This window comes from Larus michahellis, chromosome 4 (assembly GCF_964199755.1).
Source record: "Larus michahellis chromosome 4, bLarMic1.1, whole genome shotgun sequence".
NCBI lineage: Eukaryota > Metazoa > Chordata > Aves > Charadriiformes > Laridae > Larus > Larus michahellis.
Window position 1 is genome coordinate 11864801 of NC_133899.1, and position 21276 is coordinate 11886076.

Here is a 21276-nt window from a genome sequence, read left to right on the forward strand (position 1 = left end):
TCTTTAAATACCGGTTTAAAATATTACTTCCCATGTTATGCAGATCACCCTAGAAGTCTGTTACAGAAGCTGGGGCTCCGTGTTTGTGACTAATACATAAAAATACAGAGTCGCTCTTACGGAATCCGGACGAATCACGTCTGTGCTCCTGAACCAACCCAGATTCTGTTTTTGTCCTCCTTCCTCAAATGTTTTGAGGCTTTTTTAGGGTGCCCATGCTGAAGTACACAGTGGCCAGCCCACTCTGGTGCCATCCTGGCCATCACGCCATTCCTGCAGATGCATCAAAAGAGAGTGTTAACGATTTTGATACAAACACCTAGATACGCATTATCACCGGCGGCTCTCACCTACAAGATAAAGAACAGAAATGAGATGGAACGTAACAGAGTGACCAGCACATACATATACCCACAATAAAGAGCCCCTCAGTCACCTCTCTCTACTGTGCCAGAGCTGAGAACAAGTTTGGTTACAAACAGCACATGCAAAAACTACCAGAGTATTTGTTTTCCTTTGTTCTTCATTTCAGGCGCTATCTCCTCGTGCACAAAACCTGCAAGCAGAGGAACGGGAAAGACAGAGGAGTCCAGGGAGCGCCGTCCCAGCAGCCAAGGGTTTGGGGAGCTGTGAGGGCACGGATGTGTCTCCCCCACCCATCGCGCAGCCTCAGGCTCCACAGCCAGCCCCCTCCTCCAGAGCAGGGTCTAGTCCTGCGTTCGTGATGGCGGGATTGATTTGACACAAAACTGCTGGGGTTTCTTGATACTAAAATTTCACAGGTCGATGGACCCTGCACTTCATCTGTGGCTCGAAATCAGTGCTAGAGAGTGATGCGATTTGTACCAGCTACAAAGGTCAGAGGAACAGCAGCATCCTCACAAGATTTTTATTTTCAAAACTCTTTTTTCCTGCAGGATACAAACTGCCACTGGTTGAGGTGCAGCAGGAGACCTGGCTGACATTCACTGCAGCTTCTATTCCCCAAATCTTCCTTAATTTGCACTTTCCTACTGTCTCAAACTCTAGTTCTTTTTGTTTTCTTTTAGACAATGCCGATCTATGGGACACTAATCCCAAAATACTCCTAATTTTTAAATAACATATTGGAACTTGCAATTATGGCTTACTTATATTTATCACATATAAAATCCTATCTATGTTGCATTCTTACAGTACACACTACTCAAAGAAAGATTCCTGCAGGTAAATGCTGTAACCAAAGATGCTGATCCTAAACGTTAGACTTACACGTTGCATTTGGGGCTACTGACAGCTCCATCCCACCCACTGCAATTTGGATATGGATCCGAGTCCTGAAAACCCGACCCTCCAAACACACCTGGGAATCTTTAGATCTGAGAACAGATTCTGCCTTTGTTTACGATAACACAAATTTGGAACTATTTCACTGAGCCTAGCTCACAAGCCTAACAGGGCAGGATTTGGCCCTTGATTTTTAAAGATGTCTAGGAAAACCTTCTGTCCCTCTGCTGTGTCGCTAATCGTGTGGACAGCACTGAGCACTGGTTACAACTTTCATTTGGAAAAGGCAGGCTTTATGCGTCACAAGCAGGTAAGAAGAGGCAAAAGGCAGGTCTGGGTACTGCTGGGTGACAACAGCGCAGCATCAGACACCAAGCCAACAAGCGCTCAGACCGTAAGAGGAAGAAAAAAAGCAAGAATAGTTCCGTTTACCTAACTGAGAGGCTATTGATGATTTGGAGACATGAAAAAAAACACATTTGAGAGGCGTTTTCTGGGGTAGGGGGTGTAATTTTTGCCGAGCCCGCGTCGGGCAATGCTCTGCCTGAGTGACGGCGCCCCGATTTTTAAGCCCAGAGGAGGTTTTTCTCCCCGAGGACCCCGGCGCGGCCCCTCCAGCCCCAGCAATGCCCAGCGGTAAAACACTGCCCGCGGGCAAAAAAAACCTTGTTCGCCCGCACAGGCACCGCTGGGATTCGAACCCAGGATCTCCTGTTTACTAGACAGGCGCTTTAACCAACTAAGCCACGGCGCCGGGCGATGGGCTCAGCCTCCGCGCGACCCAATAGAGCGTTCCGACCCCTGCCGGCCCCGCCACGCCCCACAGCCACCGGGCCCCGCCGGGAGCGGTCAGCGGCTCCGGCCGAGGCTCAGCGGGGCGGGCGTCACCCGCGGCCCAGGGGAAAGGCAGGGCTCCGCCAGGCGCGGTGCTGTGGGCGGCGGTACGGGCTGGCGTTTGCTTGCACCGCACGTGTAGAGACTGAAGGAAAACACATAAATGTCAGCGTTGCAAAAATATACTTAGGTGAGAAAGCTTACAGTTAGGCTCCGGTGCTGCCTTATCCCACAGCGCCTCGATTGCCCAGGGCTCACGGCAGAAAATGCCAAGGGAGGATCAGGCCTCAATTATGTGCCCCAATCATCTACAATGATGCAAAAATTTAACATATGGTGTGCACATGCACGCAGTGCGTATGTGCTTTATGATGTGTGCACACGCGTCACACCAGAGCGGTGTCACTGCCTGGGCAGACACGCGTGTCCCTACATGCTAAACGACAAGAGGATGTGGGCAGAGAGCCGTCGGAGCTCCCTGCGGGGCTGGCACCACCATGGTGGCCCCTCGGAATGGGCCACGGGCCCCCGCGGAGCTCGGCCCACAACCGGGGTGTGGGACAGGACCATGGCGCCAGCCCACCTGCGTCCAGCCTGCGGCCACAGCGCAGCCTGCACGGCACAGGGCCTGCCGTGGCCACTTCACAGGCATCCGAGGCATGTTTACAGCCACACTATAGATGTCATCCCCTAGTAACTCCTCCGGAGGGCACCGACCTGGTCTGCAACAGCCTGACACCTTTCTCCTCAGGCTGGGGCGGGGACTGAGTGAATCAGTCCAACTGTAGGGGTACAAGAGCCAGAAAAAATGCAGATAAATCTCCATCTTATTAATTGTCTGCAATTGCCACATTCTCCACAAACCCTGCGCTGCAAACACGAGCCGAGGGTGCAGGCGAGACCCGCGCGGGCCAAGGTCACACTAACTTGCGTGGCACCAACACCAAACAGGGGACAGCAATGGACAGAAAACAGTAATAAAACTTACTGATCTTACTAAAACCAGAATGTAAGAACTCATTTCTCCTCTTTTTTTTTTTTTCCCCCTCAATTTGGGAAACAGAAAGAGGATTCATTCAAAAGAAAATTTCCAACCTATTCACATTACTAATGCCAAATGAACCAAGCCTCTATAGAGCAACCGCTATTTTTCCTGTTTCAGGGCAAAAAACCGCAGCTTTGATTTTTCCACATGAACACAGTAAAGAAAGAAACAAAGAACACTTTCAACTCTAATATAACATTAATTATTCTAGGACTAATCTTTTCTAACATACAGAAATTGGTGCAGTATTACTAACTAGATTAAAGCCAAATTAATTCAACTGTAAAACACGCATTATTTTATATGATCTGTTTTTTTAAAAAAAACAAACATGAGGAGCATAGACACAGCATTTTCTCTTAGCCCCTGTAACAAAACAATAATATTTAATTAAGGAGTAAAGAGGGGAAAAGAATGCTGGAAAATAATATGATTTATCATCTAATACTATTCAAAGCCATAAATCTGTAAAAAAAAATTCTATTCCCTAGAAATATTTTTCATTTAATCTTGGATTCACGTGTAATTGTTGCTACGTAATTCACATAATATAAACAAGGGGAAAAAATCTACCTACTTAGATTTCTTTGTATTCCACAGCTTGACTGCATTCCAGGCTGTCACATGCCCAGTTCCAACTATTTTCCCCGCTTTTAAGTTCCTTTTAGAAAGAAATGTTGAAAAGGTTGAAAACACTATTTTTAGGAAAAAGGCTTCCAAACATTTTGAAACACTTAATCTTTTATTAATTGACATTCTTACATATACTGAATAGCTGTAATCCTCTCAGGGCTGCTCCTAAGAAAGGGCAGACAAAATACCAGGCTCCTGCTGGAGGGAGCCTTTATTACAGGGAACTCATTTGTGCTGCACCGTGTCAGACACGAGCCACAACTTTCTCTCAGTGCCTGAAAGCTCCTTTACAGAATTTTTTTAAGGGGTATGGCATAAAGTCAGAAAAAAGTTCACGGACTTATTCAAAAAACTCTTTCTGATGTCCACTGACAGCAAAGATTCTTTGCTTGCCATGGTAAAGAAGAATGGTTTATCTAAAGAACAGAAGGAAACCTGTCAATAATTCACATATTTTCTTCAGTAAATTGAACTTGGAACTAGTGTATTCATTTAAAATTGTTTAAAATTTCCCAGAGGACAAGTCAGTCATTCTATTCTCTAGTACGGTACAGCATAAATAAGATTTCTGCTGCTGGGGATTTTATTCTTTACCCAATACATCACAGCTATTTAATGGATTAGTACGATGTATTTTATTATTCGTCATGCAGAATACTATGGTAGAGCAACGTTAGAGGAAAGTCTTGGCTTTATATGTGTATTACATAAAGATGTACAGACACTCCATTTACTCTTAAATGTGTTAACATTCCAAAACTGCTAGATTAATTTAAAGATCAGGAGAAACAGAAGGTGGCATCGGCAAAGTCTGTCTCACTGGAGAAGACAGGCGGCAGAACGCACACCTGGATATCACTTCAGAGTCACTACGCTGCAGGCATAAGAATGGTTTTTCACATTCTTCACACTGGTGTAAATATAACAAAAAATGGCATTTCAGTTAATCATCTGTGTCAGAGAGATATATATGTACACATATATCGGCCTGATTTTTGAGACGCACCGAGTGCATATAGCTGTCGTAAACTTGACACAGATAGTGCTGCTCAAAACTCGTTCCTGGGAAGAATGGTTTGGAGGTTTTCTCCTGAATAAAACTATATTGTATGTGAACTCCAATTTTATTTTTTTTCAGCTGTTAGCTGTTCTGTCTGGGTGATAATCACTAGGTGGTTTGGGGCTTTTTTTGTTTACTTTTTTTTAACCTGACTGTTATCTGACTAACGGAGAAATGTATAAAGAAAAAGTAAAAAAAAAAAAAAAGAAAGGAAAATTGATACATAACAATAATTTTAGATTAACTATGAACCCACTTTAGTAAGTACGAAGTTTTTCTGCTGACAACACACATACTCAGGAAGTTTAACCCACTTCTATCAGAGTCACCATAACATTGATTCCCAGTTTGCTAATTGGGAAACTATTTACAAAAAATGAGACATTTTTCTAGTTGTTTGGTATGCTTTAAGTATTGCTAAAATGCACGAAAAAGATCCTTTCCTGTACCAATTTTATTCTCAAATTTCTGTTAATCAATACTCTTAGGAATGTACACATTTTCACTGCTGGTACATTTACGAAACTTACTTAAAAGCTTAAAAAGCTATACGCTGCTTTAGAGTACCTCCTGTTCATCAAGAATTTCTCATTAAAATATTATAGAAATAATAAAAAAGTTCTTTTTCGTGCCATTTCACTTAATGGTTATTGACAAGGGGAAAAATACACACAAGACCTTGCAAATCCACTACCAAAACCAATTGAGAGACTGCAATAAAAAGCATGTTTCAGTGGCATCAAGCTTGTTAATGTTCTTCTTTCCTAATATCTATTTGTAATTCCTGTTTTAGAAGACAGAATACACGCAACTTTAAAAAGACACTCCTCAGAATTCGTATAAACTGATTTATGTCCAGGAGCACATGAATATTAACTGCCTTGATTTAGTAATACTTCTATATAAGCAGCCAATTACTCTGCGCAAGCACCAGGTGTAGAAAACCAAAATAAGTTTGTTTTCAGAAGTACACATATGTGGCTGCTTTCCAAAAACAAAAATGCACCTGTATATGAAAACGGGTGTCCCTACCAAAATAAATTTAAAAAAGAAGTGTTATTACTACATCCCAGTCCCAAAAAAGGATTTGACAATCTTGGCAAATAGAGAACAAACATGATGAGTTTGTGTTCTCAGCCTAGAAATCTGACAGCTTCCCTTTAACATTCAGATTTTCTTTCTGAATAAAGTATGAGGTGTGGTTAAAAAATAAAGTGATAGAACCTGAGCAATTTTTGAGCCTCTTGCTTTTCTGCTTTCTGTCACTGAAGAAATATGATCCATCTTTTCAATATTCCACAATCTCAAAGTAGAATCCTGAGAAAAAGATGCAATTATTTTGAGGTATTTGCATATTACCAAAAGAGTGATTTACATAATCATTTCCATAAGGATGAAAACTCATCTCATCAGATGAACCCTCTCAAATATGAGAGCAACACTCTCTCACATTTAAATATCATGTCTTTGGAAACAACCTTTAGCAATCTTAAAACTGCCTGCACGTTTTAAAATAACCAAAAATAAACATACTTATCAAATTCTTTTACAGATTTTCTGTAATTACTTGAGGTAAATACTGATTACAACTTATCACTTTCATGAACAACTTCACCACTGTTAAATTTCATCAAAAAAAGAAGCTGAAAACAAGGGAGGAAATCTTCACATCTATTTATAAGCCAGCTCCTGAAACCACACGAGGAATTAGTGATTACCTTTGAGGCTGAAAGAATCCATTTCTTGTTTTTGCTAATCGCGACATCTGTCACCCAGTCCCAATGACCCTATGGTAAAGTAAAATTTAACTATAACACAAGGAAAAAACACTTTATTATTTTTATTATAATAAAAAGACTATTTGTACCATAAATCCATTTTGAAATGCAGTGAGAAAACTCTTATCTAGATTACCTCACGTCCAGTCAAGGAAAAAATGTTACTGTGACGTTCATACTTTCCTACATAAACCTGAAAAGAGTAGCTGTTATGATCTCTGGTTGCCAAACCACCAGCTGTAGCACTCAGGAGAACAACAGCTACACAGTTATAGGTTTGAGCTACATTTAAGCACAGGTCCTTTCTATTTTTGTATAACAGTTGAATAAAGAATTGTAAAGGGCGATTTGACTTCTAATACTCATTACCTAAAAAAGTATTGAGGCTGTTTATCACACGATAATGGAGGAAGAGCAGTGGGAACAGACAGCAGCTTCCCCCCATTTTACGGAAGGAAGCCAGTTCTGAGAGCAGGCCAAGCCAAGCAGCTGTAGCCGATATCCTCCTTCCGACAGCACCGCTGATTTGAGGCTAACAGCATTGAGTTGGCATGAGAATAGAAACAGGCTAAAATCTAAAATTAATTATTTATTCATTCCAACTAGGGACGTTATTCAAACAGGAATGGTATTAACAGATGAAATTCCTAGAGTTTAGGAAGGCACGGTGACATTTTGATAGACAAATGCCACACCTGAGAAATACAATAGAAAGATTAACGTATATTTTTCCAGCACAGAATAGTCGTCAAACGTGCATACATAAAATGTGGGATTTATAGCAGAATCTTTAAAACGTGTTTTTAGATTGAGTTATGAGCCCGGAATATAATTATACCAAGGCATGGATACTAAGCTGGAATTCTCCATAGTTACCAAGATATTAGCATTTAAACAGATGCCTTCTTTTTTTATGGGAGACAGTCAGTTACAGTGATTACTGTGAGCTGGGAAATCTGCAGTAGCTGTATTACGTAAAGCCCCGATGCAGGTGAAGAATGTGTACTCTTAGTGCTTAAAAGGTTTAATCAGGACAGTTCCAATTCTGGAGGGCAGGTAAGCTTAATTTAGGGTAATGGGTGAGAGGCACAGGCTTATGAGCTCTCCTGTATGAATATGCTACCTTGAACGCAACAGCAGTTGAAAGCTATTTTTAAGCCCAAGGTTTGGAAGGAAAGTGGGTTTGTTCATGAGGTTTCCTGAGATCTTCCAAGTGGGTTTGTTCATGAGTGTTTTAACTAAGCCTGGAATAGTGTAAGGAAAAAAACAAAGTCCATTAAAATCATATTTTCATAAGATAGGAGAGAGCCAAGCTTGCAAATCTGAACTGTGACATTGCTTGACTTCTGTGAAATTAGTATTTGCAAAATGCATGCACATAGCTTTATGAATACTGTTAATCCTTTTCTTGACCCACGTCTCATCATTAGTTCAAGTCTTGTGGATTGTTTCCACTAAAATAAGAAACCAATGAAGGTATGTTTGCAAAAAATAAAGTCATGATGGCACAAAAAAACCCCAACCTAATGAGCATTGGACTTTTTTTTGATTTTATGCAGGAATTACTTACTGCGTCAAATTTCGATAGTATTACCATGGCTATGGAAGAAGAGAGGAGTCCTAGCTCTAAGCAGGGATAGCTGAATACTAAATAGCCACCTCATTTACAGAATTGTCCATGCTAAAAAGTACTGTAACATGGTGAACCACTTCCCCGTCACTATAAGCAGTAATGTAAACTATGTAACCTAGGGACTGAGCTCAGCTTGATAACCTCAACACCGATATTTACATATTATTTTTTTTAATGTTTCCTTTTTACATGTACTGTTTTCTGTGGACATAAGCAAGGATGTAAACATACAGATATACAGAAGAGCGTGGCATTTCAAAATGAATATATGCACTAGCCAGGCTCTTGTTACTTGCTGGAAGAAACTCTCTCCCAAAACGCAGGTACAACTCCATTCAATATAATCCTTAAATGAGTTGTTCATAAAAAGAGAAATGCAATAGCTTATTAACAACTGACTTGACAAAGGTAATATCTTTGTAGCTAATTGTGTAAGAATATACTGCTCTATGAAATTAAATCACACAAATTAGGGATATATTCCTGCCTGTATCTAAAAAGGACGGGCAAGAGTATTTGTAAGATAATGAAATATACAATGCTTTTAAATCAGCAATACATTTTACACCTTCTCATCAAACTAGTGACCAAATAAGAGCTTGGTACCTTTAAGCTTAGCTTTTTACAGCCTGCTTCTGTATCCCATATAGCTATAGTTTTGTCATATCCGCCAGACACAACAAGTGATGCTGAAATATAAAATCAGAACACTATATTTTATCTTTGCTTTGTCATACAGACTAATAAGACAGGCCCCTTCTAGCAGTGAGTCACACTTTATAAAAAAAAAATATAACAATGAGCTATTAGTCATGCCTTAACAAGATCACAGAAGTTCCTTTTGGCTATTTGTTAATGTTCTTAATTTTTTAAATATTTATACATAAATTTAGCAAACACACAACTGAGTAGAAAAAAAAAACATACATGAAAATTTTGTTGACTTAGAAAATTAAGGAGATACCTTGTTTAAAAATGAAAATATAGAAAATACTTTTAGAATTGTTAGGTCAGCTGTGAATAAAAACAAAAAGTAGAGTTTCATGTGGAAAGCATGCTTTCAGATTCCAATATTCATAGGCCTGTCTGCATTTGCATGTCTTCAAGCCACAGGTACATTTTTCTCCAGAGCTGCTATTTATTTATTTACTGAGTTGCCTAACACAGAAGGCAGTTTGGGTACGACTGCAGATTAACCCGCTGTCAGCAGTTCAGGAGTCATCTCTACTGGCGTATTCAGATGTGAAGTTGCAAGAGAAAACAGCCAATTAGATCACAATGTACAGAAATTCGTATTAGTCCATCCAAGTGAAGAGAAGCTGATTCAGTGCAGCAGGAGTTTGCAGTAACACTAATTTCATGTTGTGGGGGCACTAGGAGTTGTCTATGATCTCGTGAAAAGTCATTGAACTAGGGCAGTAAGAAATAGCTCCCCACTCCCTCCACTCAGATGTAGGTAAACTGGAGAGTCTGTTTCTTCCTCCTGTTCTCCTCCTATTCATCCAAGCATTAAGGAGACATCAAGTTCTAGGTGCCAAATTGTCTTGCTCTAAACTCATAAATATCATCTACTTTGAACATGGTAGTTTGCGTGCCCATCGGTGTAGCTGAGAACATCCACAAAGTTCTCCAGAAGTACATTACTACCATATGGTGTTTGGGCTGTGAAGTAACATTACTTTTGGGGATACTAGCACAGAGATACACATCTTCCTAATTATTACAGATCAGTACAGTATTTACTGAACATGTTTTTTCAACTAAATAATGTTAGGAGAATATCCACAAGTGCTAAATTAATCTTCTAACATCATATTGTATTGTGCTTTTATTCCCTTACGGTCTTTTTATTGTATCTCTTGATGGGTATATCAATTAAACAAGTGTTCCAGTTGCCTGGTTAAGACAGAACACAGACCATCAACTTTAATTTACTTATTTATATGGACATCAGTTTCTCATAATTAAACATGTTATCTTGGAAATGATGAATTGGTTACCTACATGATTAGAGTGGTCACTTGTGGCTCATCTGAGATGTCCTATACATAGCTATTGAGATACATCATGCACTCGTATTAAGATAACTCACCATCTTGGCTAAAAAGGCAGGAACTAACAGAACCCTCGTGTCCTTGGCTCAAGGAAATGGGTTCATGACACTGAAATTCTCCTGTCTTTATGTCCCATATTTTTAAGCTTCTGTCCCAGGATGCTGTGCACAAGTAATGACCATCAGAGGTAAAGCAGCAATCTGAGATAGCGTTGCTGTGTCCCCTGAAACACAGATGAAAAACACAGGAAGAGCAAGCTTTTTTTTTTTTGGTAACCATTACAAAAATCTCCCAAAGAGCCTCCTGCAACATTGAGCAACCTGTCGCCATCCAGTAAAGCACCATCAGCACGTTCTGAATTTTAACCACATGAACAGTTCTGTGAAATCTCTGGACACAACCTCACAGCCAGCAGCAGCAGGGGCTTAAACCCCTTATTGGTTTGGGTCATTTTGCAGGACTGAACCCCAGCTGTTAAGTGACAAGTGACCAGCTTTTTTTGTTGTTGTTGTTGTTGAGTGCAGCTTAACAAGAAAGTGTTCAGCAGCTAAAATACAACCACATTTTACTAAAAGCAAGTTACCAAAAAAGCCATCCATTTTTCATTAAATAAATCCCATGCATCCATCTCAGCATGTAAGTTTCAACTTAAACATTAAGAGGAAAAAATTAAACAATTCTATATTAAAGTCCAGTTTTGAAAGCAGCGATACCCATCAGATAAGAAATCTGGACATTCCAGAACTGGGCGAGGACTCTAGTGCTTCCTGAAATCTGCAGCGAGGAAAGGATTATGAGCATCTCTTACAGGAAACAATGCTGTAGTCACTGCAATTTAGAAGCAACAATACAATCTTCCAGATTGAATTTCCCATCCAAAGTAATTCCTAATCCCTCAAAGAAAATTTTATTACAGTGTTTAAAGGCAGACTCTCTCTCTGATTATTGTTTTAAGAATTCAAAGCTAAATTGGTTGAGTTTATTTAAAGACACTGATATTTTTAATGGCTGATTGGACATGTCTATTGTTGCATACTTCCTTCTTAAAATGATAACAATATCCTAAATTGACATAATGTTTTTACGGTATTACAGACTTTAGCGAGAGATATAAGAGTTTAGCACGTGAAAGCTCAGGAGATCATACCGAGCCAGGCTTCTGGCACCGGGCACAACCTTCTCCAAAAGCATATAAGGAAAAATGATCTGGAAAAAACACCTCTGTACTCGGAGAACGGCCATAACTGGTTCACTGTGAAAATGAAAGTACATATTGAGCTGGGGTTCACAGCATCTGTCCTGAATCCAGTCCTGTTTCATGCTTCCATTAACAATATAGATAATAAGATAAAGAGTATAGCTATGAAATGAAGCCAAAGTTATACAAGGGAGAAGATTAAATTTCAAAATTATCTTCACAAATTGAAGAAATTATCAAGAAACTAAAAGGGTTAATAGTCTCTATAGGAAACAATGCTGTCGTCACTGCAGTTTACAAGAGTCTTTAATCAATTATCTAACAGGCGTGCTGCCTGATCAGGTCAATTTTGTCAAGTCTGACATTCTGTAGTAACGTAGAAATAATCAGCTGCACAGATAAGGGGTGGGAACAATGGACTACATCACAGTTCTGCAAAAAAAGGATGCAACAAATATTGACTCCTCTTCACCATCACGCTGTCAAAAAAAGAGTAGATCTCATCCCAGGATGTATGAACAGAGGCACATCCACAGAGAAGGATGTAATATTAATAAATTTCCATTTTTTTCCAGTTAGAAGGAATACTGTTTACATTTCAGGGCCATAAAATTCAAGCAGAATGTGGGCCAGTTGGAAAGATCTCGGAGATCAGCAACAAGAATGGTCAGTAAAATAGGAAATAATAACTAAATACTAAATTAATAAGGATAGTTTAATCTACTGAAAAGATGACTTGACAGATATAATAGAAGTTCTTGGATATATACAAAAACGTAGAAGAAAACAAGGGAATAATATGATCTCCATGTCTGCAGTGGATCTAAACAGAAACATGTGAGCTTAAGCTGCAGCCAAAATAGTCCACCTTAGGAAAACCTTTCTAATGATCACCACAGTGAGGCATCGGAACAGATGGTTTGGAAGCCTGTGAGGTCTCCTCTGGAGCTCACGAGAAGCAGAGCGGATCATCCTGAGGTTGCTGTGAGGCCCATGAATTTTATGATCTGGTTGCAGTGCAAAGCCTAATTATCACAAAATATTCTGTAAGAACTCTTGATTAATTATCAGTTCCCAACATCTAGATATATTTTCTCCTTTTCCTCTGTATTATTTTTGCTTCACTCCATAATGTTTTTAAAGACTTCACTATTATAAATATTTTATCTCCTCGTTCATCAATGATTGCACATTTTTACTAATTAGTAGAAATGACAATGTGAAGTTTACACTGCAGTACCATATCGCATATGCTATCTTCTGCCTCTGTGTATACCCAAGAACCTAGAAGCTCTAAAAAAAATATTACTAGAAATGCTTACAGTCATCAAAATACTATTTTTCAATTATTTGCAGCAGGAAGTTCGAGTAGAACATTTTATTCACACTTTCTATATGTGTCATTTGCTTGCATATTACTTTATTAAGTTCAACAATTATTGTTCATTTTCTCTAGTACAAATCTTAGCATAAATTTCACTGGTAATTGTAAAAGAAACAAATAATGCCATGCATAATTAACTATAGTATTGTTTCTTACTCATTAATTGTAATCGAGGTGGATCGTGTTGTCATATCCCATAGCTTTATGGTCTTATCGTACGATACTGAAGTCACTCTTTGGTTATCAGGGTGAAAACAACATCTTGTGATTGTACTTTTGTGATGACCTACCCAAAAAGCACCAAGTGAGACTATTAGTTATTTTGAATAATTACATCTGGATCTCAGAACACAGGTCTGAAAGGCAGAATTACCCATAAGATCTACACATCAGTTTCCAAAACGCTGTCATTTCCAAATTGCTGTTTCAGTGGCTAGGACAGCTCTCAGCGAAAGGAAGGCCTCATCGTTAGTGCAGACAGTATGAAATACGAACCTGTACCCAGGTGCTCAACATTCAGTTAATGTAAATCCACATGCTGCCCTGTAGTAACTTATTTCTCTGCTCCATTCCTGCAAATAAATCTGGAAGTGTGGCCCCATAATGCCAATGACAGTTAACTGCTCAGACTCTTAGGGAGCACTTAAGCAGGTAATTATTCTTTAAGAATGCAAATAGCTACATTAAAATAATGTAAACAAAATATGTCCTGATAGTGTCACCTAACAGAAGCAGTTCTAATGAAGCTATTTCAATCCATTTGTTGCACTTTTTATTTTTAAATGCAAATGATTTTACCACCAGGCTCTGATTCACAGGAGCACGTTAAGCATAGGCTAATTTAACATTTGTAAGACTGCTCATATATTTAGAAGCTGATTCTGCAGGAACGGCAAACTCCCTGACCTGCAGTCCCGATTGGAAGCTTCCTGGGACTGAGGTCTCACTAGTGAAATTACCTTCAAAGGGAAAGTATGTTTCAAAAAAGAATCACCGTTGGTCTAATTTTGGCCCATTATCTCCTTTTTATAAACCTATTCTAAGAAATACTGGATTTAATGTCTTACAGATAACTTTCTTTTGCCTTTCCGAAGTAAGGATATTTGAACTGAATTAATTCATTTTCTCAATTTTTCATAAGAAATAAAAAAAAATAAAAGCTGCATAAACAAGATGTAAAAGTGATAAATCTTACCTTGGATACGTGACACTACTGTTGCACTTTCTGCATCAAAAACATATATGGTATTTTCTTTGTCTGAACCAGATATCACATATCTACCATCACAAGAAATATTACATGACGTTACAATGCCTTCATGTTCTACTGTCCACTAAAGAGAAAACAGAAGGTTTTAGAAACATGCTTGAGGGTCAGAGACAGTTTTACAGCAGACTTTCTATAACCTGTAAGCAGATTCAGATATTACTGAATTTTGATTGGTGAAAGCTGATAGATGTCTTTATATCCAATTTTTCTATTTTTGCATTAGCAATAAATTTAAAATCAGACAAAGCCACCCTGCTCAAATCCTAAAATGATAATTTAATCAATCTTAAATGTATCTTCTGAGACAGGATATTATTATCATACCTATTTGTACGTGAAATAACTGAGAAATGTTCATCAAGAGACTTATCCAAGATCAAGCAATTATCAGTACCAAAACTAGAACTAAAAATCAAGCCTACCAACCCTAAGTATATTGTATTGTCCTACGAAAGAATGTTTTGTTTTCTTATTTTTCAATAACAAAGCAATAAATCTGAATTTTACAGTTGTACCTTCTGCAAGATGCATTCAAAAGGATACATACAAGCATTTTTCCTGTTTCCATATCCCAAGCCTTGACAGTGTTATCATATGATGATGTTACCACTCTAAAAATGATGTTAATGAAAACAGCAATCAATGTTTTCACTTAAAAGAATGACAACATTTAATGACAACATTTAATTCTGTCAATGATTTGACATCCTCCCCCCCACTAATTTAAAATAGATATTTAGGGTCCACAGCAAAAATTATTGCATAGCTTAGCTGAAAAGAGGATTATTTATATTTCAGACAGAAACTAATAATAAAAATGTCACATGTGTAATTTTCAGTGCAAGCAGTCAACTCAATTTAATTTCATCCATTACAATATATTTAATCATTTCTAACGTTAGAATAATTTTAAAGCCATTATCATGTCTTTTCTTTAATGAATGTGAAGTGTTCTTGTCAGTAGGGTTTTTTGGATTTTCAGTGGTTATGTTGCTGGGTAACCCTCTACCACAAACACGGCTCTGCACAAACACAAAGCCACATTAGACAACAAAGCTATTCAATAAAGTTTACTAAAACTGGCAGGTTTCCATGAAATGGGAAGTCAAATAGTTTTCCCTCACATAGTTTTATTAAAATATTCCTGTATATCTAAAGTAATATTTATATTGAAAGTCACTAGATATGACAAATATTTTTAGCACTATTTCGACTTTTTATTTTGATGAAGTTCATAAACTGTCACTTTTATGCATTTTGCCTAAGAAACTCAATGCATTCATATCCTAACAACTAAAAATACAATTATATTATTAAAATATTTTTATTTTCCCCGTATGTGTATACTTCCTGCAACCAAAACAATCTCTGCTCCTAAACAGAAACACGTAATGCAAAAGACCACATGAAGTTTCTGAACTGGTAGCATTTTTGATTGGAAAGTGGTTTCCAGGGCCATATACAATGGCATTTTACTTGCTATTTAGCGATTTTCAAGAATATACAGAATTGCCATAGGGAGCGTAGTATGTGTACTATCCAGTGATAAAAAAACTAATCTGTCAACTCTACAGTTTGATAAAAAATTACTTGAACTATGACCTAATGATAAAATATGCCAGGAACAGTACCCCTAGAGGCACTGCATGACCTACTTAACTGAATGTTAATATATGCTGCAGTTGTTTTAATTACTATGTCCACAGATTGACACTGGCTTAGGATGCATTTCTTCTTTAATTGACAAGACAGGCTTAATGGAAAGGCTATAGAATATTAATAAACAATACAGACAGAAGAGATCCTTTATGAAGGTATAAATCTCACTGACAGAAAGAACCCGCGAACCTTGCCTAATTCCATGTTGTTCTTTTATACAAGTCATATATATTTATATATCCCCTTCAGAACATTTGGCAAAGATAGATAGACTTCCAGCACCATATAACTCAAGAACAGTATTAGACAAGTCCTTTGCGGTAAAAGACGCCATAATCTATTAGACTATTCCAACACTCAATTTAGACAATAAAGAGATTCGTGTTTAATTCAGCAGACATCGTATGCAAAGCATTAAAGATTTAAGAGCTCCTGTGCAAACTGTAGATCAGAACACGGTGAGATTTATGGTAGTTCATGTGGATGAAGGAGTCTGGCAGTAAACGGTCTGCTAGCAGAGTATGGACAGCATAAATGAGTGCAAGGATGGAGAGTGGAAAAGTAGCAGTGTATGGGGGAAGGGAGATGTAAGAGAAAATTATAACAGAACGACTTACTATGCAGCACAAAAGTAGTTTGCCAAGTTAGGAAACCATAGGAAGGATTGAAAAAGTAACTTATTTGTACTGTTTCCACGTGCACTGAAATTGAACCTTGAAATCACAAAACCATCGCTTTTTTTAATAAATTAAGATAGAAAATGGTCACCTTCTGTCATCAGGAGTCAAGTTGCACTCAGAAATTGGGGCGGTGTGTTCTTCTTCAAAAACTTGAATAGGAAAACCTCTATCAACATCCTTGAATAAATCCAAATGAGTTTGATTAAGAAGTGCTTTGCTAAATTGTAAAAAAATACAAAGCATCACAAAATAAGGGAAAACAAAACTTGTGAAATCAGTAAAGTTAGTCTTGCTTTAGTTACTCTTACAATCTCAGACTCTCTATTCCTTCTTTTCAAGACTGACTGAAACACAGTTCTTCATCTGTCGTACCCAGACTTGTATTTATCTCCTTCCCATCACAATAGTTTTCACCAGAAATTTCTTGAAAAGAGTTCCCCTTAGACTCTCACATCCACGCCGATACCTAAATCCTGGCAAGTGTGTCTTCATAACCAAATATATAGCTTCCCATTTTCATTCACATTGTTAAAACTCATGCTCTCAAGGCCTGCCATCCCCGTATCAATGACTGCAACACCATTTTTTTCACAAATGCACTCTCCCCATGTGCAGTGCTTTTCCACAGATTTCCCTCTAGTGTCCACATAATGTCATTGTCTGTGTTCCTTCACTGATTCCTCGTTCTCAGTCACAAATACAAGCCTCTTGTCTTCAAATATAAAGCTCTGTGATTTATTCCAGACATTATCTCCCTTCTGCCCCACATTTGATGCCAGCCTTTGTCACTCAGTTGTTACATTTTCAAAATTTTTGAGTTCCCCTTTGCTGTCCTTCGTGTTTTGAAGGAGTCACCTATAAATAACTGGAAATCTTTCTTGTAATACAAAATCCCACGTAAATGCCTGTTTTGTGACTCCTACAACAGCAGATTGCTGCAGTGCTGAGATGATGAGCCATACTGCATTACTGGCTTATCATAGAATCGTTTAGGTTGGAAAAGTCCCTTAAGATCATCAAGTCCAACTGTTAACCTAGCACAGACAAAACCACCACTAAACCATGTCACCACGTGCCACATCTACCCATCTTTTAAATACCTCCAGGGATGGTGACTCCACCACTTCCCCGGGCAACCTGTTCCAATGCTTGAATACCCTTTCAGTCAAGAAATTTTTTCTAATATTCAATCTAAACCTCCCCTGGTGCAACTTCAGACTATTGTATTTCTCTATCAGCTTCTATCTATCTACTTAGTCTGTTACACAGAGTTTTAAGTGATTTCAGGAAGGGACTATATTTTTGTCATATGTGTGTAACGCTCAAAGCATAGTGCAGTCCTAACCCATGAGTAAAGCCTTGAAGTTCTTTAGTAATACAAATAAAAATATGAATCAAGTTTTACAAATGGATCATGGTGCCCAACTGTGAACATCAAAACAAAAAACCCCCAGGAGGACTGCTGACATGCAGAGTAACTCACAGATCAAAAGTATCAGAGGATCAGTTATCATACGGTTATCTAGGTAAATAATCTTTTATTTCCACAATTAACGCAATTATTTCTATTACATTTTTGTTTGCCTAAGTACCAAGAGGTTTCAGAATCAGTCTGGAAGCAGGCAACATAAACTCCCTTCATGGTGTGTGTGTTCTTTTATTTGTCTTAAATATGAAAATAAAATCTTGCACCCCTGACTACTCCTCTCCTTTTTAACATCAACTGTCAAATCTCAGATCTAGAGTTGCTTCCTGACAAGGACTTTCCTCTGAAGGAGTGATCCTGCTAACTTGGCAGCTCTTGGTAACAGACAAAACTGGAGTGAAAGTAAATTTATTTTACACTTTTTCACTTATTTTCTGAATGTGTGTCAACGCATTACAGGCCTAACAACTGACATTACAATCTTTAGGAATGTCCCTAAGACTGAAGGGGAAAAAAACCCCAAACAGATCAAAAAGTTACCATATGTTCTTGTTCTATTTTTCTGAGGCAAAAAAAGCCTTGTAGTCACAACTGCCCTTCTAGACTTATCTAGTCTATTAATCATACAATCATAGAATCTTCATGGTTGGAAAGGACCTTTGACATCATTGAGTCCAACCATACACCCACACACACAAAAAACCCCAAACAAACAAACTGTCAGTGAGATACTGTCTGTTCTCAAGAGGGACTTCAAATGCTTTCTCAGTACACTCAATTATTTCATATCTACTCTTTCCAAGGAAAAAAAATACAAAAAAAATATAGAGAACCCCAAAGTGAAATCATCAGGGCTGGCCTAGCCCCACGCGGCCGAGTCCTCCGTGCTCTCCTGAATTCTAATTGCTTCAGCTGTTCCAGCAGAGGAGGAAATCAGGCTTGTCCAGACAAAATTCACCTTACCTAAATAAACGAACATAATCCTGCCTATACATTGCTGTCAGAAAGTTCCCAATACTCAGGCACTAACACTTTTAAATAGATTCTGAAAAATAAGGATTGTTCAAAAAGTGCTGAGTAAGTCTTTCTTATAAAAAATTGTAAAGATAAAATTTCTTAGACAGATTAACCCTTCCACACTTCAGGCAAGTGGCAGATCATAGCCTTTACAGAAAAAAGAACATTCATGGATCTACTGGGCTTAAAAACAATTAATCGATTATCTTCTTATTTTCGGGTCTTGATTTCAGTTTACTTACATGTAAGACAGCTGAATAACATTTCACTGAAGACAGAAAAATACAAGTTCCAGGTCTGAGTTCAGACAAAGCAGAAAAGTTTGGAACTGTCAAACTGAGAGTTATTAAACTGTAAATATCATGACTAACACACTGAGATACTTATTTCTCCTGTCTACAATATTTGCTTAAGACCTCCACATGTCTGTTTATTTTGGAACTGATCATGGAAAGCTGGGACTTTTTTCATTCTACACTGCCTGATTTCTTGGATCTAGCCATCCAGAGCTCCTGGATAACATAATGGTGCTAACCTGAAAATTGCCTGGGCCTTCTACACTTTTGGGCTTTTTGGCTTTTTTTCAGTACATTCAAAAAAGGGTTCAGATTACGGTGGAAACCTAGTACTGCACTGGTAATCAGCCATCCCTTTAGATCCTTTATAAAATTATTTCATCTGTATTCGTATCATATTAAGGCATTACTACAACTCATTACCAATTCTTGAATCAAGACACGACTGTTTAATACACACCAGATCCCAGTCCCCACAATCTGTTTAGCACAGCTACATTGTCATTTGCTTCCATGAAATTCAAGGGTTCACATAACCACACGCATCCAAGCTATATTATAGACTAAATTTAGATGTGATCACCCGGAATCCATACACTTCCACAGTTCACATCCCACAACCGCCCTCTGCCCAGGCTGGCTGGAATTTTAGGGAAAGCCGAGCTAACTACGCAAAACTTGGAGGAGCAAGAAAATAAAGGGTGCAAATCAAGATTTAAATAAAAGGAAAAAATCAGGCACCAAGTATGAAAACCCCATGGCCATGCTGATAACAACCGCGTGATCCCTAACTTCTACTTCTCCACAAACAGCCACATACATAAGTCAGAGAAAGGAGCTTTCAGCCGAAAAAAAGGTAAGCTTTGTGTATCAACTTACAGTTTTAAAATATTAATAAAATAGAGCTCTGATTCACTGTATGCTAAATGTGCTTACAAGGGGTCACCCTTTAACATCAAAGATATCTTCAAAGTATAAAATAGGAGTTTTACTATTTATTTGTGACTGCAAAAACATTAACAGCTGCTATTTTCAAACTTGAGTAAAATATCTCCAGAGGGCTCCTTGATGATTAAGTCAATCTTCATGCCTGTATAACATTCCTTGTTTAATTTCAGCTGTATTTTTTTAATTTGTTGTTGTTGCACTCATAACATACCCAGAGCTTCACTGTTCTGTCATAAGAGCACGAAAGTATTTTTGTGTCTTCAAAGCAAAAATGGCAGGAGCTCACAGTATCACTGTGTCCTCTCAGAATTTCAAAATGGATCTGCGAAGGAACAGAGCAAAGTTTAGGAATATTTTCCCTTGAAATTATTTTTGGCGGCTTAGTCCATGAGGGGGAGTATGAGAGCAATAACCGGAGCTGAATAAAAATTCTAAGTTCCACTTGTCCGAGAACAGTTCACGTCCTCTCCTTGGTACTAGCGTGGCACAAGTTTACCAAACCTCATTGAGAAAAAAAGGTTGACGGATACGGATTTTAGTTTTATTTTTCTGGAGGGGAAGGAGGTTTGCTTTGGTTTGCCAATTTTTCTTCCTCTCACGAAAAGTAACATTTATCTTTAAATCTCATGAAGTCTGTCTCCGGTCCTTCAAAGACTTGTTTCCCTGACTGGCCCAGCGCAGGGCAGCACATCAAGCTCTTAGACCACACGTTTTAGCCAAGACTGTTACAGATTTTGTCAAAGACGTTTTGAGAAGGCTTTTCCTCAGTCATTTAGGAGTTTGCTGATGGCTGCCCGGCAGGCTTGTGTGTGACCAGGGCGAACAAAAAGATCATCTGCCGCCAGCATTAACCACAGGTGACAGAGCGCTTCCCCTCCCACCCCCAGCTTTCCGCAGCCCCGGCCTCCCCCGGCCCTCCCCGCCCGCCGAGGCCAGGCTCGCCCGTCCCTGCGCCGTCGGATCGCGGTCGCCCCAGCGCCCCTGGGCCAGGGACGGCTCCGGCGGCGGCCGCGGGGCCCGGAACCGCCATGGGCCCCTCCCCGCCGCCATGGGCCGCGCGTGCCCCCTCACGCGGCCGCTACGTCCTGCACCGCC

At 38.9% G+C, this 21276-nt stretch overlaps 1 protein-coding gene and 1 non-coding gene across 2 annotated transcripts; both read right to left on the reverse strand.

Annotated features, from left to right (window-relative positions):
* Positions 1-1946: 1946 nt before the first annotated feature.
* TRNAT-AGU (transfer RNA threonine (anticodon AGU)) lies at positions 1947-2020 on the reverse strand. Its single transcript has one exon. It is a non-coding gene; the product is annotated as a tRNA-Thr (tRNA).
* A 1852-nt stretch (positions 2021-3872) lies between these two features.
* WDR88 (WD repeat domain 88) lies at positions 3873-21238 on the reverse strand. The gene is made up of 11 exons (XM_074582963.1): positions 21124-21238; positions 20393-20503; positions 16583-16671; positions 14703-14766; positions 14081-14219; positions 13042-13171; positions 10342-10526; positions 8856-8938; positions 6557-6625; positions 6063-6155; positions 3873-4688 (listed from the first exon to the last, which is right to left on the reverse strand). The coding sequence occupies exons 1-11, from the start codon at positions 21229-21231 to the stop codon at positions 4551-4553; spliced, it is 1209 nt and encodes a 402-aa protein (XP_074439064.1). The 5' UTR covers positions 21232-21238; the 3' UTR covers positions 3873-4550.
* Positions 21239-21276: the final 38 nt, after the last annotated feature.